The 24,492-nt window shown below is 40.5% G+C and overlaps 1 protein-coding gene across 1 annotated transcript in view; it reads left to right on the top strand.

The window, feature by feature from the left end:
- The window catches only part of galnt14 (UDP-N-acetyl-alpha-D-galactosamine:polypeptide N-acetylgalactosaminyltransferase 14 (GalNAc-T14)), a 46,305-nt gene that overhangs the window by 8,925 nt on the left and 12,888 nt on the right, over positions 1-24,492 (top strand). The window contains exons 3-10 of the mRNA XM_055023955.1: positions 1,239-1,304; positions 5,622-5,743; positions 9,912-9,999; positions 12,143-12,227; positions 14,810-14,913; positions 17,799-17,925; positions 20,807-20,899; positions 21,864-21,947. Of these exons, the coding sequence (XP_054879930.1) occupies positions 1,239-1,304; positions 5,622-5,743; positions 9,912-9,999; positions 12,143-12,227; positions 14,810-14,913; positions 17,799-17,925; positions 20,807-20,899; positions 21,864-21,947 (769 nt within the window). The remainder of the gene's footprint in view (positions 1-1,238; positions 1,305-5,621; positions 5,744-9,911; positions 10,000-12,142; positions 12,228-14,809; positions 14,914-17,798; positions 17,926-20,806; positions 20,900-21,863; positions 21,948-24,492) is intronic.

Below are 24,492 nucleotides of genomic sequence, written 5' to 3'. Positions count from 1 at the left end.
CTGCAGCTGCAGATGAAGGCTGCAGACACAGGTTGCAGACACAAGCAGGCTGCAGACTCAGGCTACAGATGCAGGTTGCAGATGCAGGCTGCAGCCCCAGGCTGCAGACGCAGGCTGCATGCACTGGCTGCAGACACAGGCTGCAGTCTCAAGCTGCAGTCTCAAGCTGCAGTCTCAAGCTGCAGACGCAGGCTGCAGTCTCAGGCTGCAGTCTCAAGCTGCAGACGCAGGCTGCAGTCTCAAGGTGCAGACGCAGGCTGCAGTCTCAGGCTGCAGACGCAGGCTGCAGTCTCAGGCTGCAGACGCAGGCTGCAGTCTCAGGCTGCAGTCTCAAGCTGCAGACGCAGGCTGCAGTCTCAAGGTGCAGACGCAGGCTGCAGTCTCAGGCTGCAGACGCAGGCTGCAGTCTCAGGCTGCAGACGCAGGCTGCAGTCTCAAGCTGCAGTCTCAGGCTGCAGTCTCTGGCTGCAGTCTCAAGCTGCAGACGCAGGCTGCAGTCTCAGGCTGCAGTCTCAGGCTGCAGTCTCAAGCTGCAGACGCAGGCTGCAGACGCAGGCTGCAGTCTCAGGCTGCAGACACAGGCTGCAGATCCTGGCTGCAGGTTTCTTCCAGGTCAGATGTAAAGACTCACACACACACACACACATAACCAAAGATGGCGCAGCAGCAGGATAAATAACGAGCTGGATTTACTTTTCCAACATATCAAACTAGAGATGCATCAATCAGATATTAATATATGCATTGATCCCAATATTTTAAAAAAATTCTAGCTCGAGTATCGGTGACAATGTGTTTAATCCATAAGGACAGATTTTTTCAGTTTTCAGAGTTGCTCTCTGCTGAGCAACATCATGTAATATTATATATTTTATATTATACTGAGAACTTTAGGAACCATTTGAAAGAAATCGGTATCGAACGTGAAAGATGTGGATCGGTGCATCCCGACATAAAACCCAAAACATGCATTAAAAACCAATGTTTCCTTTTTCACTTTTGAGAACATATTCCAGTGGACTGATTGAACATATTCTGATGATAAAATGAGGAATCCAGCAGGAAGCTCCCAGCATGCCGTTCATCACGCTGCTGGCTCTGAGTCGTTGTCCTGCTGCTGTGGAGAGTTTCAGCTGGAAACAGCCTGCAGCGTGTGAAGGAACTGATGACACACCCGGCTCCCCACAGCACTCCTGACATTTATTACATCCTGTTTTTTATCTCATCTTCATTTCCAGAAAGCGACTGCCAGCTTCTCACCAAACTGCCTAAAGTCAAATGTCTTCGTAACAACAAGAGAGAAGGTATGGCAACACGCAGCCTGACGGCCTTTGGCTGTTTTCTGGCTCCTCGTGTTTGAGTGTTGTGTGTTCACAATGAGTTACGAGTCTTTTTATCATGCAGCAGTAGCAAGATATGCAAAAAGGCAGACTTGGAGAAAGCTTGGAGAACTGTGTTTGATTCTGGCCAGCCGCTGAATTCTCAGTAAATCTCCATCAAAAGTAAATTATTTAAGGAGCCAAATACATAAATAACTTGAGCAGTGTTCTTGTAGATGTGGATGTTCTCCTGATTTCACATGTTGTCTATTAGCTCTGCTTGTCATTTTTCTGTGAAATCTATTTCCAGCTGCCTTCATGCATCAAATATAAAATGCAAACAAAATACACAAATGAATGTGACAGGCTGACAAAGTGATGAGGTTATGAGCGCTCTGACATCTTAAAACTCTTAGTGCCGCCATAAAGAATTAAAAATGTGTTTTTAATCCTGCAGCAGATTATCCTGCGTGTTTGTACATGGCTTTCAAGGTGTTGAAGCTTCTGGTATTAGGAGCTCAAGGAAGGAATAAACAATATTTAATTTATTTTATTTTATTTAGACCTTCTGTGGAGGTGGGATGTTTTTAAAGGTCTCTGGTTTTTGGGTTTTTCCTTTTGCTACTGAATGTTTGTTCCTTTGAAATGACAGAAGCTGAACAAATGAAAAAAGCTCATCTGTGATGTTGGTTTCATGACTGAAAACATTACTTTCACATTTTTCCAAATATGTTTTGACGTAGCAAATGTTCCCAGTCTGAACCAACCATGACACGATGACTGGAGATAAAATAACCAATGTTATTCTGAAAGACAAGTTCACGGCTGAAGGTTTAGAACAAGGCTAAATAATTAGCAAGATAACAGATGTTGGTGCTGAAAATGTTTCTTTTTCTCCAAACATGATGCTCTGCATTGCAGCCAAGCATCTGCAGAGGGAGAAAATGATTTCATGGTTCTTGTTTTGCAGCTCCTTATCTTTTTACCTCCAAATGATCTGAATTGATGGACAGCAGAAATTTCTAGCCTGTAGTCATTGCTGTTGTTGTTCTGCATTGACTATATAATTAGTTTTATTAGTCTAACATTGTGTTTAAAATGTTTTAAAGATTAAAACTGTCTTGTTTTGCTTTGCCAGAACTTTCTTGGGAAAAAGATTTTTAATTCTCTTCCTGGTTAAATAAATGTTAAATAAACCCTGGCGTTGTTTTAACATGCTTCCTTCTGCTCCAGAGCCATAAAAAACAAAAACTTATTATATTTTATCAGTGGTCACAATGAAGATGATCAGTTAATAAAGCTGGCATCCTGAAGCAGTGAGGGTGTTCTTACTTTTCCCATGATAATGTTCACAGGTGTACAACAGAGATGTTTTTGTTGCCGTTCAGTTATTTGACCGAAGGTTGTGAATAAATGTTGCTAAGCTGCTTTCAGGAAACACAGATAAGAGATCAATAACACACATCATAAAACTGGAGCAATAATAGAAAATAAAAGCCACATGATAGAAATGAAGAGATCTAAACCTGAAGCACAGGAAGTAAATAAAGCGCCTGCTGCTGTTTTACCCGTTTAAGCAGGAAATGACCAGTTGAAAGTGTTTGAAGGAGAAGACTTTGGTTTCGGATGCTTCCTGAGGTCAGAGCAGTTTCCTCTCAGGGAAAAGCAGAAGAAGAAAACACTTACACGCCTCTCCAGCAGGTATTGAAGTTTGATGAGAGCAGACCATTTGAACTCACATTACAGCTGGAAAATAATAGTCTTCTCTCCTCTAAAGTGTCCCTGCCCCACCTGATCCCGCTGCTCCTTCCTGTTACTCTTTGCTTGAAGTCTCCCTGGTTTCTGCCCAGCCTGGTTAGCTTCTCCTGCCTTGGCTTCACCTCTTTGTCTCAGAGACAAAGCGAACACTTGTGCTGCATGTTGCTGCTGAAAGATTTCATTACAGACTCACAGGAGCAGGTTTCATCAGTCTGGCTTGTTAATAGTTTATGGCTTTAGGCTTTTCGACTTGATTATCTTTTTAATGGTCATAAAAGCTCACCAGTCTGGCTCTGTGTGTCTTCTCTGTCAACCACAGATGGTTTATGCTTCAGAGACTCGCTGGCACAATAAATCCTCTCACTTCTTCACATTAACCTCAACCTAATCCAAAGCATTTTTAATAGGAGAAAATTATCATATTGTTTGTAAAAATACAGATATTTTATTTGGAGTATCTAAAATATTTGAAAGAAAATGCAGCTGGGCTGAAATATCAAGATGCAATGCTAGTTGACTCGTGTATTCAAAGGGTTATTCCCATAACAAAGTGGATTTTTTAAGCAAAACATTTGTTCTACTGCTTGCCATATTCATTTACTGTTTACATATTTCATTTATGTTTATTTTTAGATCTTTGAAAAACTCTCTGGAGTCTTGCCTTTATTTTAAACACAGAATGTTTCAAATAAAACTTGTAGTTCCTGATATATTAGAGTCATTTGTGTCGTTTTCAGGAAAAAGCAGGAAATATGCTGATTGTTTCTTACAGTTGTGTTAGAAATCACACGATGGATTAGTGATGAGTCCAAAATTGTTTCTCAAAACATGTTTTTGGTAAGTGACTGTGACTTGAATCCCACTTGTTCAACCTCTTTTGGAGGAGATGCTTCAGTCTAATCTCTGTCTGGACTGTTAATCTTCCCAGGAAAAAAACATTCATCTTCATCAGGCTTTCCCTAAATAAAGGCTAAAGCAAAAATTGAAACAACCTGGATGTTGAACCTCACATCCAGCGTTCCTGTCAGCCTAACGTGTGTTCCTGTTAGCAGAGAGGAAGAAGCTCAGAGTGAGAGCAGCGTACAGCTGTGGATTACCAGCAGAGATTAAAGATCATCTCTGTACACTGAGTCGACTCTGAATGTGTTTATGTGCATCTAAGTAAACGGCTGCCGGCTCGGGTCACTTTATTCCTCCGTCAGTGTTTGTGCCGGCCTGCGTGTGGCTCCGTTTATGTGTGTGGGTCCATCCATCCAGAAAATAAAGCCTTATTGAGGATGAAATGGGATTTTTAATTGGCTGAGCCCCGGCCTAACTGCTCTGCGTGGAACTTCACGGCCCCATGTACAATGTCACCGACACACAAACACAACGGACCCTCGGCGCCGTGCACACTCGTCCGTGCACGTGTGCGCACACTGACTGAAAAGACACATTCACACAGGATATATCTATGTGTCAGGGAGTATTGATTAGACCATTTACACCAAATAGAGGAGAACAGTGGCTGCCATCAGGGAGACCTCCCTAACTAGCTCATTTACACACACACACACACATTTAAAACTGACCTGGTCACCACACACACACACACATCGACTCTCCTCCTTCACTCTTCTGTTTCTGTCCTTTAGAAGTGAACAGATGAAGCTTTTCTCCCAGACCAAGCCTGACACGTACATGCAGAGTGTAAAAGGTTGTCTCCATGTCTGACAGCGCCTCTAAGAGCTCGCATCGATTTTCCCCTCCGCTGACTGTCTCTGAGAGCCGGGAGGCCAGAAACGGCCTGAGAGCGAGGGTTCAGAACATGCAGCAAGGCACTGACACCACCGAGGCTGATGGTTCCATTCCCACCATGCCTTGTTGCTTTTTCAGGCGGACCAGACAGCAGCCATGTTTAATCTGCTTTAATCCAAATCCAGTTCATTTTCCCAGAAAATCCGGTTTGTTTGTGGATGAGTAATCAGACCAAACTGTGGACTCCATTTCAGTCTCAGTTGGGTTGAATTCAACTCCGGTTTGGTTCGAATCCATATGTGAACGCCAAGCAGACCAGAGACCGCTCCAAAAGCAGGAAGTGGACTACAGCGCACGGCATTATGGGTAATGATGTGCGCTGTCAGTGTGTTTTCACACCTGATAGTCCAGTAGACTCTGATTGGGACCAAAACTGCAACATTCGTTAAATTTCCAGCTGCTGTGGTTCGTTTTCATGAAACCAAACCAACTTGTTCCCCTCCCCACCTGTGGCGGCGCTGCACCAAGAACCACTGAAGAAGATTCTGAGCGCAACTTCATTCTTCATGAAATGCAAACCAAAATTGAGTCAGATTTTAGGGATTTCTCTTTTGTCTTTGATGAAAAGAAAACCACAAGAAATTTATTCTGCTTGCTCCAGACTCAGGTGCTGTTTTGGTTGAATTTACCCAGAATGCCTTGTGCTACATTCTACTTCCTGCTTTTGTCTGCTTGCCAAACAAACAATTGAAAAGAAAACATGGCAGTCATGAGTTGATTTGTTGTTTGTTTGTGTTCCTGCATCAGGCCTGATCCGGTCCAGAGTGCGAGGGGCCGACGCTGCCAGGGCCAAAGTCCTGACCTTCCTGGACAGCCACTGTGAGGTCAACAAAGACTGGCTGCCCCCCCTGCTGCACAGGATCAAACAGGTGAGCTGCTATGCTAACCAACACAACCTCTCCAAAAACTGGGATCAGCAGCTCCAGTAACATCTGCAGAGTTCCTCAAAGCTTGTAAACCATGAAAAACCTGAAAGTGTGTCTGTGTTTGCCTCAGGAATGAAATGTGTTCATTGTGAAAGTAACCTTCTCTCTGATTGCCTCTCATTAAGGAGTAAGTGCTGCACTGTCTCCCTCCACACGCTCTCCTCTCCCGCCAGCCTCCGTTGTTTGTGTCTCCTCTTTGTCTGCCTTTCGCTGCCCTTTCCTCTCTTATCTGCCTGCTCCTGTTTTGGCACTTGTCAGTTCTTCCACAGTTTTACATCTTTTCTTCCTCCTTTTCCATCACTCCTGCTCTTGTCTGTCACCGCTCTCTTCGCCTGCAGTTATTTTCCTCCATTTATCGCCAGACTTCACCTGTTGCCATCACATTTTTACTATTTATTTAATTCAAACAAATGACCTCTTTCTTTTCTCTAGTTTGATTCTCACTTGTTCAAGTCGAAAATATTGAAGCTGTTTTTTGTTTATGGACTTGGTGAAATCTTGGTTTTATATTTTTAAACTGAACAGAGTTAATAACGTAATGATGTGATTCACTCACGGACTGGAGTTTGGCACTTTTTTCCTCCTTTCCTGTGTCATTCTTGTCTTTGCTGTTGTTTCGTAACTTTTTTCCACTTTTATTCATCGCAAACAGCCTCTCAAGTTCCTCTTCACCTTATTCTCTGTGTGTCCTCTCATTTCCTGAGTTGTTTTCCACCGATTCATCAAGTCAGCAGATCCTTTGTTGGTATTAAAGACCTTTGATCTCCCTGTGGAGAGACGGATCAATAAGTAAATCCACCTGCGAGTCAGATGTGTTTGGGCTGCAGAGTCGACGTCGTCATTATTCATTCCCGCAGCAAGCGTACGTGCGTCTTAATGCCCAGCAAGTCGTTTGTCACTGTCCATGCCGGTCATTTTATAATCGTATATTTAGATTTAAATGTATGAAGTATTGATCCGGGTCAGCAGAACCCCACACCGCTCTAAAATCCGATCACCTTTAAAATAATTGTCTGTCTTTTTGATAGAGCGCTGAAATCTCACCAGTATTTCAATTTATCTTAATTCCTGTGGCTTTCAGTCATTGTGATGTAGAAGTTTATTAATAACTCAGGATCAAATGTCATAGTTTCATCATTCACAGCAGACCGTTTAACAACAATATTTTGTTTTTAACATCTTTTTGTCAGTTATAATTTTCACTGTATTTCTCCCACTCAGCTGCAACAAGTCAGTCAATGCAGGTCCATAAGAAAAAATTATAATATTGAAAACTTCTTTATTTCAGCAACCAGTTCACTCAGCATGACATTTTGCAAATTACATGCTGGTAGCCTTTATTTATGCAGACGTACTGTCTACGCTTTTGAAGGTTGTGTTTGCAAACCAGCCAATCTGAGAGGAGAATTCACTTTCCTTCGTGCCGATTGGCTGAACCCAGAACAGCAGAAACAAGGAAGTCTGTAGATGTTACAGAGGTATGTTTGGTGTTTGAAATATGGGAATAGGAAGTTATAAGCATTTTTAGATGGATTCTCATTACATGTAATTTAAGATGATGATGTGAAACGATGTGTAGTTCAGGAAAACGTCACTGGACTGCTACAAAATGTGCAATAAATAAACAAAACAAAACAGTTTACAATAATTACACTTTTTCTTACCACTAACCATGTTATTTCCACTCACTCAGTTTATAAAAATATATTTTAAAAGCTGAAACCAATTCTTGTTCATCTGGACTTTGAGGATCATTGTACATTTCTAGAGTTTCTCCCATGAATTTTCACAAGAACACAGAAAAATCTGTGAAACTTCAGTTAGGTCGTTCAGAACATAGTTTCCTTTGCTTTGTTGCTTTTGTTTTTTTCTCGTGAGCAATCTGTCGCGCTAAACACAAAGCTGAATCAACGAGGAATAACATTTCCACTATATCAACAGTTTCTTCTCTTTGAGAAACCTTTAAAACATTCTTATGCAACAGGATGAAATCCGAAAACATGAAAAATGAATTTATGCTTTATGAAAGATGGGAAAACTAAAATATGCTGTTTACAGGGAGCGAGTTGTGGGAAAATCTGGATCCGAAGCTAATAAGCTCGATGCGACACAGGAGAGAAACATGAAGATGGGCGATTAATAGATGGTGATGATGAGGATGATGCAGATTGTTCTGGGGTCAGGATGCTCTCAGCCCAGCCATAAGATGTTCTCATTTTAAATTAGGTGGAAAGAACAAAATGACTGGAATTAAGAAACTGCTCTGGAGTGATTTGAAAATAACAGTCATCCAATTACAACACTAATGTCACAAATGCTTCTCCCTGAGTGCTGCACAGTGTCATTACCCTAACAGCTATTAAGGCAGCCGCAGCGCTCTGCGATGTGGCTGGAGCTACGGTGGGATGCTGCCCACGTCCCCTTGCACTGACCCTGCAGCTAATGGTCCAGAACCGCTCCACCTGCTCTGTAATATCACCGGCTGAAGGCGCATCCAGCCGTTTGACCAAACTAATAGAGGGACACCACATGATTTAACAGGGGGGCCACGTCTGGCAGTGTTAGTGAAAGTGTGATGGAACATTTTTACTTTTATCCTTGTAAAGAGCAAACTGTGTCATCAGAGGTGGAAATATGTGGGCTATAAAGGGTTGTCATGTTGGGAGTGCTAACTTTAAAATGATTTAGAACTGGATCCACATGGTGAACGCAGGATTTCTATGGGAGGAATTAAGGATGCGCTCTCTTTTGTTGGGTTGCAGTGGATGTTTTCTGTGACGTCGTTTTCTAACCTGCGTTTAAACTGCAATATGAAAAACTTACAATATCCTTTGGTCTCCCAGCAACCAGCATAGCCTTGCTTACATGCATTTTAAAGCTGAACGTTTATTGATTTGTAAAGGTTTGAGTGAGGACGCCGAGTTGCTGTAAATGAAGAGCTTTTTACCTTTATTCTGCATCCCAATATATTCGGTTCAATTCGGAGGCCATATTGCAACATTTGTTACATTTTTAGTTGCTGTGGTTCTCTGTGTGATAACCAAACCATTTGAGCAACATGTCCCGTCTCTGCCTGTGGGGGCGCTGGACCAAGAAAGGAAACAAACAAAACCCTGAAGAAGACACTGAATGCACCTTCTTTCATCTCAAAATGGAAACAAAACTGGAGATTTTAGTGGTTAGAGAAGTTCTCTTTCGGCTTTAGTCAAAGACCATTAGCCATGTCTCCCACTAGTGCCAGGCTAGCGTTTTTGTTTTGGCCATATTTACCCAGAATGCACTGCACTGAAGTCCACTGATTGATTTTGGAGCGGTCTCCAGTCACCTAGTTTTTTACCTCTTTTGGTCCACTTCAGAGTTTGAATGTGCATTCATACCTCACCAAACTAATCCGATTTTCTATCCAAATAAACTAGAGTTTAATGAACAGGACTGCTGGAAATAAAACTTTAAACCAGTGAAAAGGGGTCTAACAAAATAATATCCCAACACTATAATAAAAACAGCTTTAAGTGAACATTTCTGGGTCAGTTGCTTCAAGCATAACCTTGAAGACTAAAGTGTGTCATTCTCATTGGAGCTTACTGGTGACGCAGTTGCTGTTTCTATGCAATGCAGATTACATCTAATTCTTGTAGAGATCATTTTTAAGTAATTTCCCTCCCTCTGGCCATCATGTATAAAAATAAAAACCATTTATTTTGACCTTTAACCTTTGAGAGTTTATTAAAGTTCTATTCTTTCTGAATCCATCTTAGGGTTTTGTATTTTTCCTTTCTTTCATCAGCAAAGTGAATATAATGATGCTGAATTGAAAAGGACAGAAATAGCGGTCACTCTCACCGCAGTTACTGCTTCTTGCATGATTGCTGCCAAATGACTGAAAATTCCTTCCAGTGTGAGAATTATCATGACCTTGAAGTGTGCTGTTACTTTCAGATGAACACACACTGAACTGGAAATGCCATTTATTGGAACTGAGTGTGAATGCTGATGTAGCATCCGTCTTTGTTTCTATTTACATTTTCCTTCTCAGTTAGTTTTTCCCCTGTTTGTCCTTCACAACTCAAACTTTGGGTGAAAATGTGTTTGTTTTTCACTTTGTACCCAGGATCCAACTCGTGTGGTCAGCCCTGTCATCGACATCATCAACATGGACACCTTCGCCTATGTGGCGGCCTCAGCGGACCTCCGTGGAGGTATGAGGAAATGCTTTTCTCCTACCTTCAGTCAGAAAAATAAAAATGGCTTTGAGGTGCCTTCAGGGTATCTTTTGATGGCAGAGAAACCCCTGAGGGCTTCTGATTTATGAGCGGGCCCTTCATGATGGGTTCATGAACCTGCTCTCTCTGCTCTGGAGCTCAAACGCCTTTGAAATATTTCCCTTTCAGCTTCCAGCTCTCTGTGTTCGTTTTTTCTTTCTCGCTGGATCCCCGGCGGACGCTGGGTAGTTTGTTTCCTTCAATAAGAGCTTGTATTTGAAACGTGCTCGACAGTCAAACACCTCAACATGAGTATCCTGCATAGGTTCCCTTTCATTTTGACTATTTTTTACAAGGTAAAGCTTAAGTGTTAAAAACAGATGGATTTATTCTATTGGATTCTCTCAGCTCAATTTAACGGGTCTAGAAATAAAATGTAAAGTTTTGGAAAAGAGCTATAAAAACTAAACTATTGTTTCTGTCGCAATAAGCAATTAATCAATTAATTTCATCATAGATTCAAATGAGCTCAGTAATTTCCATTCTGATGATTAAAAATGTTTGGAGGGCTATTTTGTTTACTGCAACAGAATAATCTACTTTATTTATGGATTTGGTTGTTAATGATTTTTTATTAAATGTGTATAAAACACATTTATTGGTTTTGATCGTCGTGTTTTATTTTGGATATTTCCAGTTCCAGTGTTCAATATTATTAACAAACTTTAAAAGTATTAGTTTTAGAGAGGGCAAACTTGCATTATTATACCATTATTAATATATTCATTGAAAAATGGTCTCAAAATGATGATATTATTGTTTATTCTAATTATTAATAGGAGAACTTATCGACCAACGATACTTATTATTGTGTTTATTTCTAAAAACCAATCATCAATAAATTCTAATAGGTTTTTTCTCCTTTGTTTTCACTGGTTCTTATGCAAATGTAGCAGGTGAATATGAATTATTGATGGATCGGATTATGGATGAATTTCTCAATAACAGCTCATAGTTTGATAGCATATCAGAAATCCTGAAGAATCTTCCTTATTTTAATCCTGACAGGTTTATGTAGCTTCACCTGAAACAAAATGGATAGAAAATAATTCAGTGTTCTGTCACCCATCATCTCTCCTAAGAGCTTTCAGCTTCCTGTTTCCTGCTATTAGCCTGTCTCATCCTCATCTTCCTCACTGGGTGGCTGCAATCAGTGCCGGTCAGTGGTGATAATAGTCTCTGCAGCCCAATCCCAGCTGCACACAGGGGATCGATGGTCAGAGATCATTTCATGAAGGGCTTTTAACTGGAGATAAAGTGGCTCCCGACATAAAACAATGCCTTGAAAATGGATTTTTGCTGCTACAGAGTTTTTTTAAATTTTAATTAACATTTTGGCATGTTAATTTTTTATCTCAGTTTATATTTGGGACGCAGCGATCCTCTGCTTTCACTTCCGATACCAATAACAATATCTGAGGTTCAGTATCGATACCAATGCAACACAGAAAAACAGCTGAACCGAATTATTTCTGTTTTTTAAACACAGACATAAATTCACTGAATTTAAGATGTATTTGATAAGTCAAAATCTTAAATTTCATAATCTTAGTCAAACATGTAAAATTAAACTGCCATAAAACTTTCAAATGGTTCACAAAATTCAGTGATAATCTCTAAAAACAGTCACTCAAAACACAAAGCATAGATTTAGACCGAATAGATCTGCCCCACCGATCTGGAATTATTCGATATCTGGACCAACACAGATATTAAAATTACATCAGGGTTTAGTTTATATGAGGCTTTAGATTTACTATTTTTTTATATATTCCCTCAACTTGTTTTACTTTCTGGTCAACACTTTAAACAACCTTTAATTCAGATGAACTTTAACCTTTACTGTCACAAAGTCATGAGTAACGAGTTGGAACATGGCACTTCAGATTTCAAACAAGTTTCATGAATAGGTTTAAAAGTTTCTGCATCTGAAACATTTACTGTTTTATTGCACAGAGGAATTTAAGGTGATAATTGGCTTTATTTCCACATGCCAGCCTTTAAGCCACTGCACATTAATGCTGTCTGCTGTTTGCAGCATTATGTGATGCTTACACGCTTTTCTGTTTTTATCGCTCAGGGTTTGACTGGAGTCTCCATTTTAAGTGGGAGCAGTTAACAGCGGAGCAGAAAGCACGCCGGACCGACCCGACCCAGCCGATCAAGTAATGCACAGAACACATTAAATCCCGACCCAATAAAACTTTATGTCTGGCATGGAAAGGTGCTTACGCTGAGGACCAGTCAGAGCCGCCCTGACCTCAAACATTAACACGCTGAACAGCTGATCTGCTCTCGTGAAGTTTGGTTTATTTGGAAGTTTCCATTATTCATTCTGGTCTTTGAGGTTAAAACAGCTTTTTTACATCCCAGTTCTGATGTTAACGTGTTTATTACTGATGTTTTTGTGGATGGATTCCTCAGAAAATAAAGTATCTAACATCATTTCTAAGAGCAAACAGGTTTAAGCTTTGAACAACCTTTAATCTTCATTTTGTCTGTGAACTACTTTTATATTTATTTGGACATGTTGAATCCCAAGAGAAACTCTATCAGGTTTATATCGTTTATTTTCAGGCAAAGCTGTGAAAACAAAACACATTTCCTCCATTTTTGCTTTTTTGTCACTCTAAATGTTTTACATTATCAAAATTATTATAATATTGCATAAAGATAAAATACTGAGTAAATACAAAAAGCATTTTTTCATTTTTTTATTTTATTCACTAAAGGAATAAATCTATTTAATCTAATTTCGACTTAGAAAACGTTACTGAGAATATTATGTTCATTTGGAGGCTGACTTATTTTACTACTGCCTAATTTAAATTGCTTGCTAAAAAGATGTAGGATTTTTTTGTACATCAGTATTCATATTGTTTGACAATCTGATGAAGTTAGATGGTGAAACTGCTGCCCTGTGATGTGAGTGTAAATCTGTAAAAAAGGAACTAGGATCATCTCTGCTGGCAGAAACACCAGAACAACTAAATGTTCCCCAAAACAATTCAACACCAGAGTTGGATTTAAATATCTCAACACTTCCTTGCAGGCTATTAGCAGATATGGAAGACGTTCAGCGTTGAATGTGTTGGTGAAAGGCGTTGTGGGCGTCTAACCTCAGTCTGCTGTTCCAATGTTCAAGCAGAAACTTTTAATTGGTTCTAAATGTGCGCAGTTTATGTGTGAATGTGAGCAATAATGTGTTTGTGTGGTGGAGTAAGTTGCTGTGAGGAGTTTGTGTACAAAGGAGTGCACAGCAGGGAGTCCCAGGTGCGATTCGGGGACCATGTGTGGTCCTCAAATGACACAAATCCAGCACAATCCAGATTGATTTTATTTGGACTCAAGGTAAATCTATTATGGACATTATTTTCTTCCAGTGGGAAATGTTCGGTACACCACAAAGTATACATTCATCCAGAGAGTTTTTCTGGAAAGCCGATATTTCTGCATCCAAATCGTTTTTTATCTGGTTCCTTAAACATGTTTAAATATAGAGCGTGTTTGGAAAGGAAGCGATTCAAATCTTGTTCTTTTACTATGAATATATTTGTTAAATTGAGCCATAAAATGGGAAAATGTGTTTCAAAATACAAAATCATGTTTAAGTTTTCATTCTACATTAAATAACATCTCTTTGCTACACACTAAAAAAGACTATTTTATTTTCTTAATTTTTGTTTTTGTTACTTTTGACTCAACAATTTTGACCCTCGTGACAAAATGTTTGGCCGTTCTTCAGTTATGTTATGGATTCCTAAATTATGTATAACTGTGTCATTATGGTTGGTTGTCTCTTTATTAGAAATGCAAACTGATTCACTCCCATTTCAAAAACAATATATATTTCATCAAGACCTTCAGCTTGAATTGATGGGACCTTCTGAAACCCAAACAACTGAAACTTCTTAAGACTGCAAGTCAAGAAAACAAGAATGAAGAGTGATGACTGTAGACCAGCATCATTCTGAAACAATTACAGCAAAAAATCCCATTTTCTGTGTCAGGACTGGCCAAGTGGAGCGCTGCGGCGCCGTGCTGCGGCGGCGTCGTGCTGCAGCCTGGATGACAAACGATGCATGTCTGCACCTCGGCAGTCAGCAACAGAGCCCACTCCTCCTCATTCTGACCTGTTAGTTCTGCAGTGACCGTGGCCACGACTCAGAAAACCTAATCCAATGAACAATTACACAGCTCTAATCATTAATGACTTTATTACTTAGAAGTATTTCTAAAGAAAAACAGTTTATTCCACTTTTGTCTCCTTTGTGCATTGATCCTTTTGCAGACACAGAGGCGGGAAACGTGCTAATGTGTTAATAACTCTTATGACATCTGATCAGCCGTGAAGCTCCTGACACATTTAATCCTTTCTTTACTTGGTCACAACATGCAACAGTTTCTTTATGAGTAGATAGTCTGGATATTAATTACAGGAACAGGAAATTGGCCATAATACGACACAAAATGCAGCATCAGTTGTTGAGTGATGTTTAAGTGTCATCTTCTGTGGTCCTGAGATTTAAACATGACAGATGGATGAGAGGAACCCAATGAAAGCAGTTCCTTCTTTCTTTCTTTCTTTCTTTCTTTCTTTCTTTCTTTCTTTCTTTCTTTCTTTCTTCTTTCTTTCTTTCTTTCTTTCTTTCTTTCTTTCTTTCTTTCTTTCTTTCTTTCTTTCTTTCTTCTTTCTTTCTTTCTTTTCTTTCTTTCTTTCTTTCCTTCTTGTGCTTCGGTGTGTCAGGACGCCGATCATCGCAGGCGGGCTCTTTGTGATTGACAGATCCTGGTTCAATCATCTGGGGAAGTACGACACGGCCATGGACATCTGGGGCGGGGAAAACTTTGGTGAGGATGAAAACACACACATCTGTCTGACACCTGAGACGCTCAAAGAACAAACTGCTGAGTTTTATTGTGATCATATCTGACAAACCAACGTAGAGTAAGAAATAGGATGTAAAGAGTGCACAGTCTTTGTCTATTTGACAAAGACAAGAAAAAGCATTTTAACTTGTTGGAGTTTTAGAACACTCTCCGTTAAGGATGCAACCAATAATAATATAGAGAGCGCTTGATGCAACACGTTTCCCTGATCGTTTCATCAACAGTGCTGCAACAGGAATGTAAATTTAATTTCAAAATTTTCAGATGAACGAGTTTCTTTGTGCTAAAATGAGAAGAGGAAACAGTTTATCCATGAAGCTTCTGGACTCGTTACTGTCAGAGTGAGGCAGGTTGAGCTGCAGAGACATTCAGACATGATTTAACTGAGCTAATAATGGTGTTTATGTCCCAACAGAAACATAATATGTCAGCAGAAATAAACAGTGACAACAAGAGACCAAATCCAATCAAATTTGTTTAAATGGCAAATTAGAGAACAACAGGCGTTAGCGAAACAAAAACAACAACTAATAATTACAGCATAAAACAAAATACAAACAGATTCATTTGTGCAGAAACAAATGAATCCCTCACTCTGTATTAAAAGCCAGTGAGTAGAGATGTGTTGATATTAGCATTCAGGTTTTTTACTGGTCTTCCTGGACTTTGTGGTCATTTCATCCGACACTGCAGGCCTCAGGCTTCCTGTCTGACAACCAAACTATTTCAAATCTAATAGAAATGTCTCTGAAGAAGCAGAATAATTATATTTATGGAATAATTAAGTTTCCCTCTTTTTAATGAGTCATGTGATGTGAGCAGAGTGAATTATAGTGATTGAGTTTAGAAAGCAGGAGTCGTCCGGTATCAGATGGATGAAGGTGAACTTTCCTCTGGGCTCAGAAAAGTCCAGCGTTGACATTCCTCCAGCAGAACATCTGGCTCTCCTCCTGCTACCTGCCTGCAGTGTGTGTGTGTGTGTGTGTGTGTGTGTGTGCGTGCGTGCGTGCGTGCGTGTGTGTGTGTGTGTGTGTGTGTGTGTGCGTGCGTGCGTGTGTGTGTGTGCGTGCGTGCGTGCGTGTGTGCGTGTGTGTGTGTGTGTGTGTGTGTGTGCTCTGGCTGCTCTGCTGCTGCTCTCCTCAGATCAGTGAAACACTATTAGCCTGTTTTCCTCCCTCCCTGGCACACACACTCATTTGCTGTGTGTCATGTCTCTGTCAGTCTCTCCGGCTCCGTGTCGGTTATCTCCTCATCTCGCTGACTCTTCTTCTTCTCCTTTGTTCCGTCTGCTGTTTCATCTCTTCTTCCATCCCTGCCTCCGACTCATCAAACTCGGCCTGTGCTCTAATTTCCACTTCCTCTGCAGCTCTTCTTCTGCTCTTATTGTCAAACTTTCTGAACTCTGGACTTTTTCCTTTTGTAGTGGAGAAACTTTCTTTTCTCTGCCGGCCTAAACTCACCGACAGTTAAGTTACAAGTCAATATAGACAAAAATCCCCCAAAACAAGTGAGCTTTACCTTTTGCATGTGCCATTGGATTCAGAAACACATCTAGTTTAAAGGTGGTATTATGATCCAGATATTTCTATAAATGGGAGGGAAGTGTTTATAAATTGACAAATTTAGATTTGACTTTGGATTCTTTAGTTTAGTAAACTTTCAGTATATTTGTGAATCTCTTACTATTTATTTAAGCAATTCTCTTTTTTTTAAAATAGTTTACATTGACTAACTGGTCACAGGAAAACTAGTTTTAAAACCTCATGAATTAAATAAAAGTGCCTGAGAGATTCATGTCATTGTCAGATTCGTCCTAAATATGATTTTGAAAATCTTTTTAATGCAAATGATCATGAATATTTGTCACTTTAAGATCACGTGCTAACTGCACCAGAACTGCTTTTAATAAAACTTCCTTTTCTTTTGGAAGTTCGCCAAATGAGATTATAAATTGTACTAGTTATAAAATGTTTGCACATTTGGGGAAAAAAGGCTGTTAAATAAGCAGAGCTGCATAAATTATTGATGAAAGCTATAAATGGTTTATTGAACTGTCTGTAGGTTTGTAGTTTGATTGGTTTGCTTGGTTTTAGTGAATTGAATAATGAATTATTGGACATGTAATAAATTATTAGACTGGCTTATCACCAATATAAACCGTTGAGTCATGAGACTGCAGGTGGAAATGGTTCCAGCATCTCTGCTTTTAAAAGGTTACTGAAATGTTGTGCCTTTATTTATTTACTTAGATTAAATAGCGAACATTCTAATAAAGTTTGCGTGTGTGTGCGTGTGTGTGTGCGTTTGTGTGTGCGTGTGTGTGTGTGTGTGTGTGTGTGTGTGTGTGCGTTTGTGTGTGCGTGTGTGTGTGTGTGCGTTTGTGTGTGTGTGCGTGTGTGTGTGTGTGTGCGTGTGTGTGTGCGTTTGTGTGTGTGCGTGTGTGTGTGTGCGTTTGTGTGTGCGTGTGTGTGTGTGTGTGTGTGTGTGCGTTTGTGTGTGCGTGTGCGTGTGTGTGTGCGTGTGTGCGTGCGTGCGTGTGTGTGTGTGTGTGTGTGTGTGTGTGCGTTTGTGTGTGTGTGTGTGTGTGCGTGGGTGTGTGTGTGTGTGTGTGTGTGTCTGTGCGTGTGTGTGTGCGTGCGTGTGTGTGTGTGTGTGTGTGTGTGTGTGTATGTGTGTGTGTGCGTGCGTTTGTGTGTGTGTGTGTGCGTTTGTGTGTGTGTGTGTGTGTGCGTTTGTGTGTGCGTGTGTGTGTGTGTGGGTTTGTGTGTGCGTGTGTGTGTGTGTGTGTGTGTGTGTGTGTGTGTGTGTGTGTGTGGGTGTGTGTGTATGTGTGTGTGTGTGTGCAGAGATCTCGTTCCGGGTCTGGCAGTGTGGTGGCAGTCTGGAGATCCTGCCCTGCAGCAGAGTGGGTCACGTCTTCAGGAAGAAACACCCGTACGTGTTCCCTGAAGGCAACGCCAACACCTACATCAAGTAAGACTTTTACCGTCACAGTTTGACCACAAACGTGTCTCTGCTGTCACAACAACAAGGTCTAAATCCAGTTGTTGGTGTTTATTTATGTAATATTAAACCAAATGGAAAAGTCAAATATTAGCCCTGTATGATCAGAAGAGACAAAGATCAACCTACTGGAGATTTTTACTGAGGATGTTGTATCAGACACGGTGGAGGTAGAGTCATGCTGTGGTGATTAAACCCCTAAAATCTATGAATAGAAGAAAAAAGAGGAACAAATATGAGAGCTTAGACACAAACATTATAATCTAAAGAACTGAAATAACTTGATTTTTGTTTCTTGTCGCATCGTTTATGGACTAGAACTGGACACCCGGCTGAGACAGCAGAGGTGCAGAACCTAGAGTTTCCCTGTGCGCGTGCGCAGCCGCCGCGCCGCGCAGCCGCCGCGCCGCCTGCGCTCGCGCCGTTGTTAAGGTGGATTTACAGCTTCCCGGGAGCCTTTGAGCTGCCACTACGATATTATCCCATTAGCATAAGCTGTTTTCTTTCTGCAAACGGAGACATGTTTACAGGCAGGCCAGTAATCCATTAACATGCTCAGAACACGTGAATTGATCTGGTATTAACCGATCAATCAAGGCTGTAAGCAGATTATGTTGCCTTCAAATGATAGAATCAGGTCAAAATTGATAAGGATTCAAAGGAAATAAAACGCTGATCATTAAAATTAATTGGTTGTTTTTTAAAAAGTGCAAGTCACTATTACTGGCCTGAGCCAATGGCTGCTGGTAAACGTGACAAACTGGGAGACGTGAGGAAGAGCAACAGCTTAATTGCGACACTCCATCACTGCATTACTCGTGGGATCCACTAAACGCCGCGGACCGATGATTTATCTCAAAGATTATTCCTTCAGCTGTTCGCTCACTCATTAACCTCTGTCTGTAAGCAAAGCATTAAAGCTGCAAGGTGTGGGAGTTGAGTTGGCGGCGCGGTTTAATTGGCGGCGGCAGGCTGGAGGTTCGGCTCTCTGGCTGCCGAACGGCCCTTCAGAGCCGGGCCGGTCCAAACCGCCCATTAAAGCTTATTGTTTTGTGTCAACTGCCTATTTCACAGCAACACTGAGATGCTTTTTTCTCTCGCTCTAGTTGTTCATTTTTGCTCCCCGTCGGTTGTTACCGAGGCAACATCTGTTCTCCGAGGAGGATGATGACTTCCGTCCTCATCCAGACGACCTGATGTTTGCGCCTCTGCAACAGAGCCGCCGCTTAATTAGCAGGAAGCTCCTCTGTTGGCAGACAGGATTATGAATTATGCTCCACCAAAAATTGCTGCTTGATAACTCGATTACAAAGATTATGCTGCTTCCTTCATTGTGCTTCGTGTGAACGCGCGCGCGCCTGCAGACGCTCATTTACAGCCGTCGCGCGACACGCATTTATGTTTCTACGCCCACAAGCATCACGTCCCCTCTCTGTTCCGCGTTCATTAAGGCGCCGCGGCCGGCGCCTGTAACGCTCATAATGGAGGGTTTCCGTCAATTCAATGAGATCGCTCACAGCTCAGAGAAACTCTGCTAATAGCTAATTACAATAGAGACGCACTGAGAGGGAAGGAGAACGAGACAAAAGGGGAAAATGGGATGAGAGGCAGAGAAAATCACTGTTGCAGCAGTGGGTGAGTAAAGTGCAGCGGGATGAATAGAAATGAGCTGATGGGACACAGACAGAGATATGATTAAAGGATGATATAAACATGTGTCACTGAAAATATGAAAACAAAAGAAAATTCTGACTTGAATCTCAGAAATCTGATTTTTTATTCTCAAGAGTTCTGATTTTTTTATTTTTTTACTCTAATCTTAGAATCCTGACTTTAATCTCACAATCCTGACTTTAATCCAGTACTATAACAAGGACGAAACACTTATGGGATCATTTTTATTTGCTAACAAAAGAATGTTTTGTTATTTGAATTTTGACATAGTATTAGAATTCATCAGTTATTTGTTTTCTTCAGTTGTTTTCTTCAACCCTCCTCTGTATGACAACATGCCAGAGAAGTAAAGCGTTAGCTCAGACATGTGTAGCCGCAGTGATCCATCATCCAGATCTCATCGGCGGTGGGCCGGGTTTCCTCTGCAGCAGCCGCATTTAAACGCAGCAGGTGACCCGGCCGAGCCTCCTGATGTCTGTCTTTATTTGTTTTCTCTGTCCTTCCTCCTGCAGCCTCTTCTTCATTCACACCAGCAGGATCAGAATCAGAAGCTACTCACAGAATGCTGATGAGAGAAAGTCCTGTTTGCACAGAAAAACACTGAACAAAGTCTTCTGTCTGCACAAAACAAATACATGGAAACCACTTGGATTTTCTACTTTGATGTGGTTCTGTGGAGAATTTAGTATCTTATTTTCAGTATACACCGGTCTGAGGGAACGTTCCGATAAATATTTATTAACAAATGTTTATGTATCAATAATCTCTTTTTTTATTTGTTTGTGGGGAAAAGTACAAAGGAATCACCTTAACTCTATTTTGTGAGTTCAGCCAATCAGCAGCAGGGAAAATAAGTGGGACAACAGGATTGGTTGCTGAGTGAACAGCAGCCAATAGCAGGTCAGGTAGCATTTTGCTTCTGTATCCTGGCTTCTTCCTAAGCTGCATTTTCTTTTGAATATTTTATAAATGCTCTACGACAAAAATCCACAAATAAGTTGAAGAATTGTTCCACCGAAAAATCCATGAAGAAATGAATCCGTAAATCCTGGAGCATGAACAGGCGGTGTGTACTCAATTCCACTGAAGCAACAGGAATTAACATTGTTCCTCCTCAGTCATCTGCCCAGAATAATTGTGTTTTCCTGCTTCGGTGTGTTTCTGTGTGTGGAAACAGGAACACACGGCGCACAGCCGAGGTGTGGATGGACGACTTCAGTCTGTTTTACTACTCGGCCCGGCCGGCCGCGCGAGGGAAGTCCTATGGAGAGTAAGATCAAGAAGAACTACGCCGCATCAGTAGGGCCATTGTAGACAGAAGGAAACTTAAGCATTTCCATCAAAAAACTCCCAAATTTTGAGATTAATCTTAGAAATCTTTGAGAAAAAAAACAAAAAATTTTGAGCTCCGAAAGCAGAAAATTTGTCAGAAAAAAAACTGAAATTTTGAGATTTTTTTTCATGTTCTCCAGGAAAAACGTGAAATTTCTGAGTTCCAGAAGTCAAAAATTTGTGAGAAAGAAACTCAAAAATTTTAATATTAATCTCAAAAATATCATAGAAAATACTTTAGAAAACATTTTATAAAATTTATAACTTCCAAAAGTCTTGAAACTTTTGAAATCTTCAAATTTCCAAGATTTTTTTCAAGAAAGTTTCTGAGTTTAATCTCAAAATGTTTTTCTGGCAGAAATGAAATGCTTTTTTCTATTGACCAGATGCACCTGTTGTAAAGTGTCTTGCTTCCTCATTATGAAATGTGCAGATTCACTCAGCATAAAAAAGAGCTTAACGCTCCCAGCTGAGGTGTTAGTTGTGGTCTCAGAAGACATCAGTAGGAAACTTCTAGTCATTTAGGAATATCGTCATTAAGGCTGTTTGGGGATTTAGACTCTGGATTAATACAGTCGACAAACTAAAGGAGCATTTCTCTACGTTGTAAAAGAATATTTTCTTGAATCATTGCTGTGAACCTCATGTGTTACTTTTATATTTTAAGCTAAATGTTTCAGAACACCAGTATGGTTTAATGGATTGTGCATCAGTGGCAGGTTTGTTCTGAAATGTCAGTTTATCTGCCAGAAACATGTGAATACTGACATTTCCACATCGGTTTTTGTCTGACTCTGTGTTAGTATTTCATTATCTGTTTCGGTGTTGTTCCTCGTTATGGGTTATTTCAGCTGTTCATCTGTCAGCCTGACTGTCTGCTGCTTTGTTTTTGTCTCTTCCAGCATTCGAGGCAGAGTTGAACTTCGGAAGAAGCTCAAGTGCAAATCCTTCAAGTGGTACTTGGACAATGTGTACCCTGAGCTCAAGTGAGAATGCATGTTTTTATGTGTGTGTGTGTGTGTGTGTGTGTGTGTGTGTGTGTGTGTGTGTGTGTGTGTGTGTGTGTGTGTGTGTGTGTGTGTGTGTGTTAGCGCATGCCTCTCCAGGCTTATCTGTGCTGGAAAAGCTTCTGCTGAGCGTGCAAACTTAAAGGAAAAATTTTGAGGCTGATGCCAAAAGTGGCTTTATTACCGTCTGGATCATTGTTAGAAAAAAAGATTATTTTTATCTTTTCATACTTTATTTGCTGTTGTAGAGTTTCGCTGACTCATGATGGTAGATCATCGTATGAAAAGATGCAGCACACTGCAAAGGTTGGAGTCCAACTTTCAGACTTTATTAAGGTGGCACAAGTCTGGCGCACCAAGACTCATCAAAGCAGGCGAGCACAAGTTTAGTTCAAAAGTTACGTTTAAAAACGCATTAATCTTTGGAGTAATCAGAAACTTTGGTTAAAAAAAGCTTTGAATCATATGTAAAACGCTGCAGCATGTTGGAGTTTCTCTGATCGTCTGGATTGAGTTGTTTCTTTTTTGCACAATAATCCTGTCTGGATTATTGTCTGGAAGGATTTTTTTCATTTCAGATAGTTAGCTTGTTGTCAAATTTCAGGTATTATTTGAGTTTTTGCTGCCAATTGTTGACCAGCACCTTGTTGCGTAGGAGACGATTACACCACATCAATAAATTTAAAATAAAATGAGTTAATATAGAAATACAGTATGTTTAACACCTTATTTAATTTTGACATTATACTTTTTTTATAACTGGTACATTCTGTATTTTTTAAATCTGTATTTTTTCCATATCTTTCTGCAGTGTCAGGTTGATTATTTCATTATTTTTCTATCTTGAGTCCAGATTTCTTGCTTTTCTAATTTGCAGATCATTTATTCAATTTTTCATTTAGGTCCTCTTGTCCAAGACAGACAATAAGCACTTAAAAATACAATTATATGCAGTGAGGAACATCAGAACTATTTCTAAAAACATTTAGACAAATGACTGCTACATTCATAGAATGCTGTAAATGAAAGTCATTGGGATAATTTGAATATTTTTCTTTGTAGTGCAATAAATCACATTATGTTCTCTATAATAAAAGTTTAATAGATTTTTTATTAAACCTGTTTCCCTCAAAACCCTTTGGTATTTTGCTGCCTCCACTTTCTGTAGATTAAATACTTTTCCAACTTCAATACATTTTTAATCTCAACATGAAGGTCAGAAGCAGTTTTCCTCCATCCTTGATTAAGATAAATGAAGAGTCGCATCACATGTGACAGCAGCGTTATTATGGATGAAACATTTTAATTGGAAAACACACAAAAGACCCGAGCTCTGTATAAATCCACCTGCTTGTGCAGGTTTAAAGAAAAATAAAAGAGGAGAGTGATTTCCAACTTCTCCATCCGTCACGTCCATTTGACTTCCTGAACGTCTCATTCGCTGCCTTGGTGAGAGAAATCTCTCTCTCTCAGTCCTGATTGGCTCGGCTCCCAGGGACCCGGCTCCTCAGATTCACCACACACACGCACGCACACACACACACACACACACACACACACACACACACACACACACACACACACACACACACACACACACACACACACACACACACGCACACACGCGTACACACACACACACACACACTGTACGACTCTTTACAAAAACCTAACAGCCATGTGTTACGACCAGGCTTGGATGGCCGCCACAAAAATAAGGAGGACACAACAACCAGAATCATTTTTCAGCTCTTCAGAGGCATTTATTAACAATAACAGTCTAGGGAATAATGAGCAGCAGCCCAACATTTGGTCCCAGTTCCTGGTCCTTCCCCAGTCATTGACCCGGTTGACCTTCACAGCTCCCAACTCCCACAACGTGTCACGCGATCTGCCGGAGCCGCCTCTGGATCCAACTGGCCCTGGATTTTTGCTGGTTCTTGCCGTCCGCTCCTGGATCTTGTCGTCATGAGTGGTGCACCTTGAATACAGTCCTGATAGCCACGTAATCAGAGGCACATTCCACAATCAGGGACCTGCAAACAATTTACCGGCCACGTTGCCACACAGCTGGAACCGTCACACATCTACATACAAACCATAAAAATACACGTAAACATTGTTGCTCCATCCCGGCCTTTTTAAAGCAGCCATTTATTCACGGGAGGCTGGTGCTAATCCCCCAGAATGAAATTAACAGGCTTCCTCTCAGGGGACAACAGACGTGACCCTTAAAACGCAGAATAACCTTTAACGGGTTATTAAAAGAGAAAGATAGCAGATTGAATTAATGCAGCACAGCTTAAACTCCAGTTTATGGCATAGCTAAAACTTGAACAAGAAAGGCTGAGAAAGTTTATTAAAGAGGAAGACGACAGAAGAAACTTTTTGGACTGAGCGTAATTTTATGGCTGTTTTACCTCAGCTGTTTATGGAAAAGTATAAAAAACTTTTGGCTTAAATAAAATGTAGGATAAGTATCATAAATCATATTTGGTCCGAGCATTTTATCTATTCTTACAGC

The sequence above is a fragment of the Poeciliopsis prolifica genome, unplaced genomic scaffold (genome assembly GCF_027474105.1).
Source record: "Poeciliopsis prolifica strain line A6 unplaced genomic scaffold, Auburn_PproV2 SCAFFOLD111, whole genome shotgun sequence".
Taxonomy (NCBI): Eukaryota; Metazoa; Chordata; class Actinopteri; order Cyprinodontiformes; family Poeciliidae; genus Poeciliopsis; species Poeciliopsis prolifica.
The sequence above is the reverse complement of the archived record's forward strand: the minus strand, read 5'-3'. Positions and strand labels throughout refer to the sequence as shown.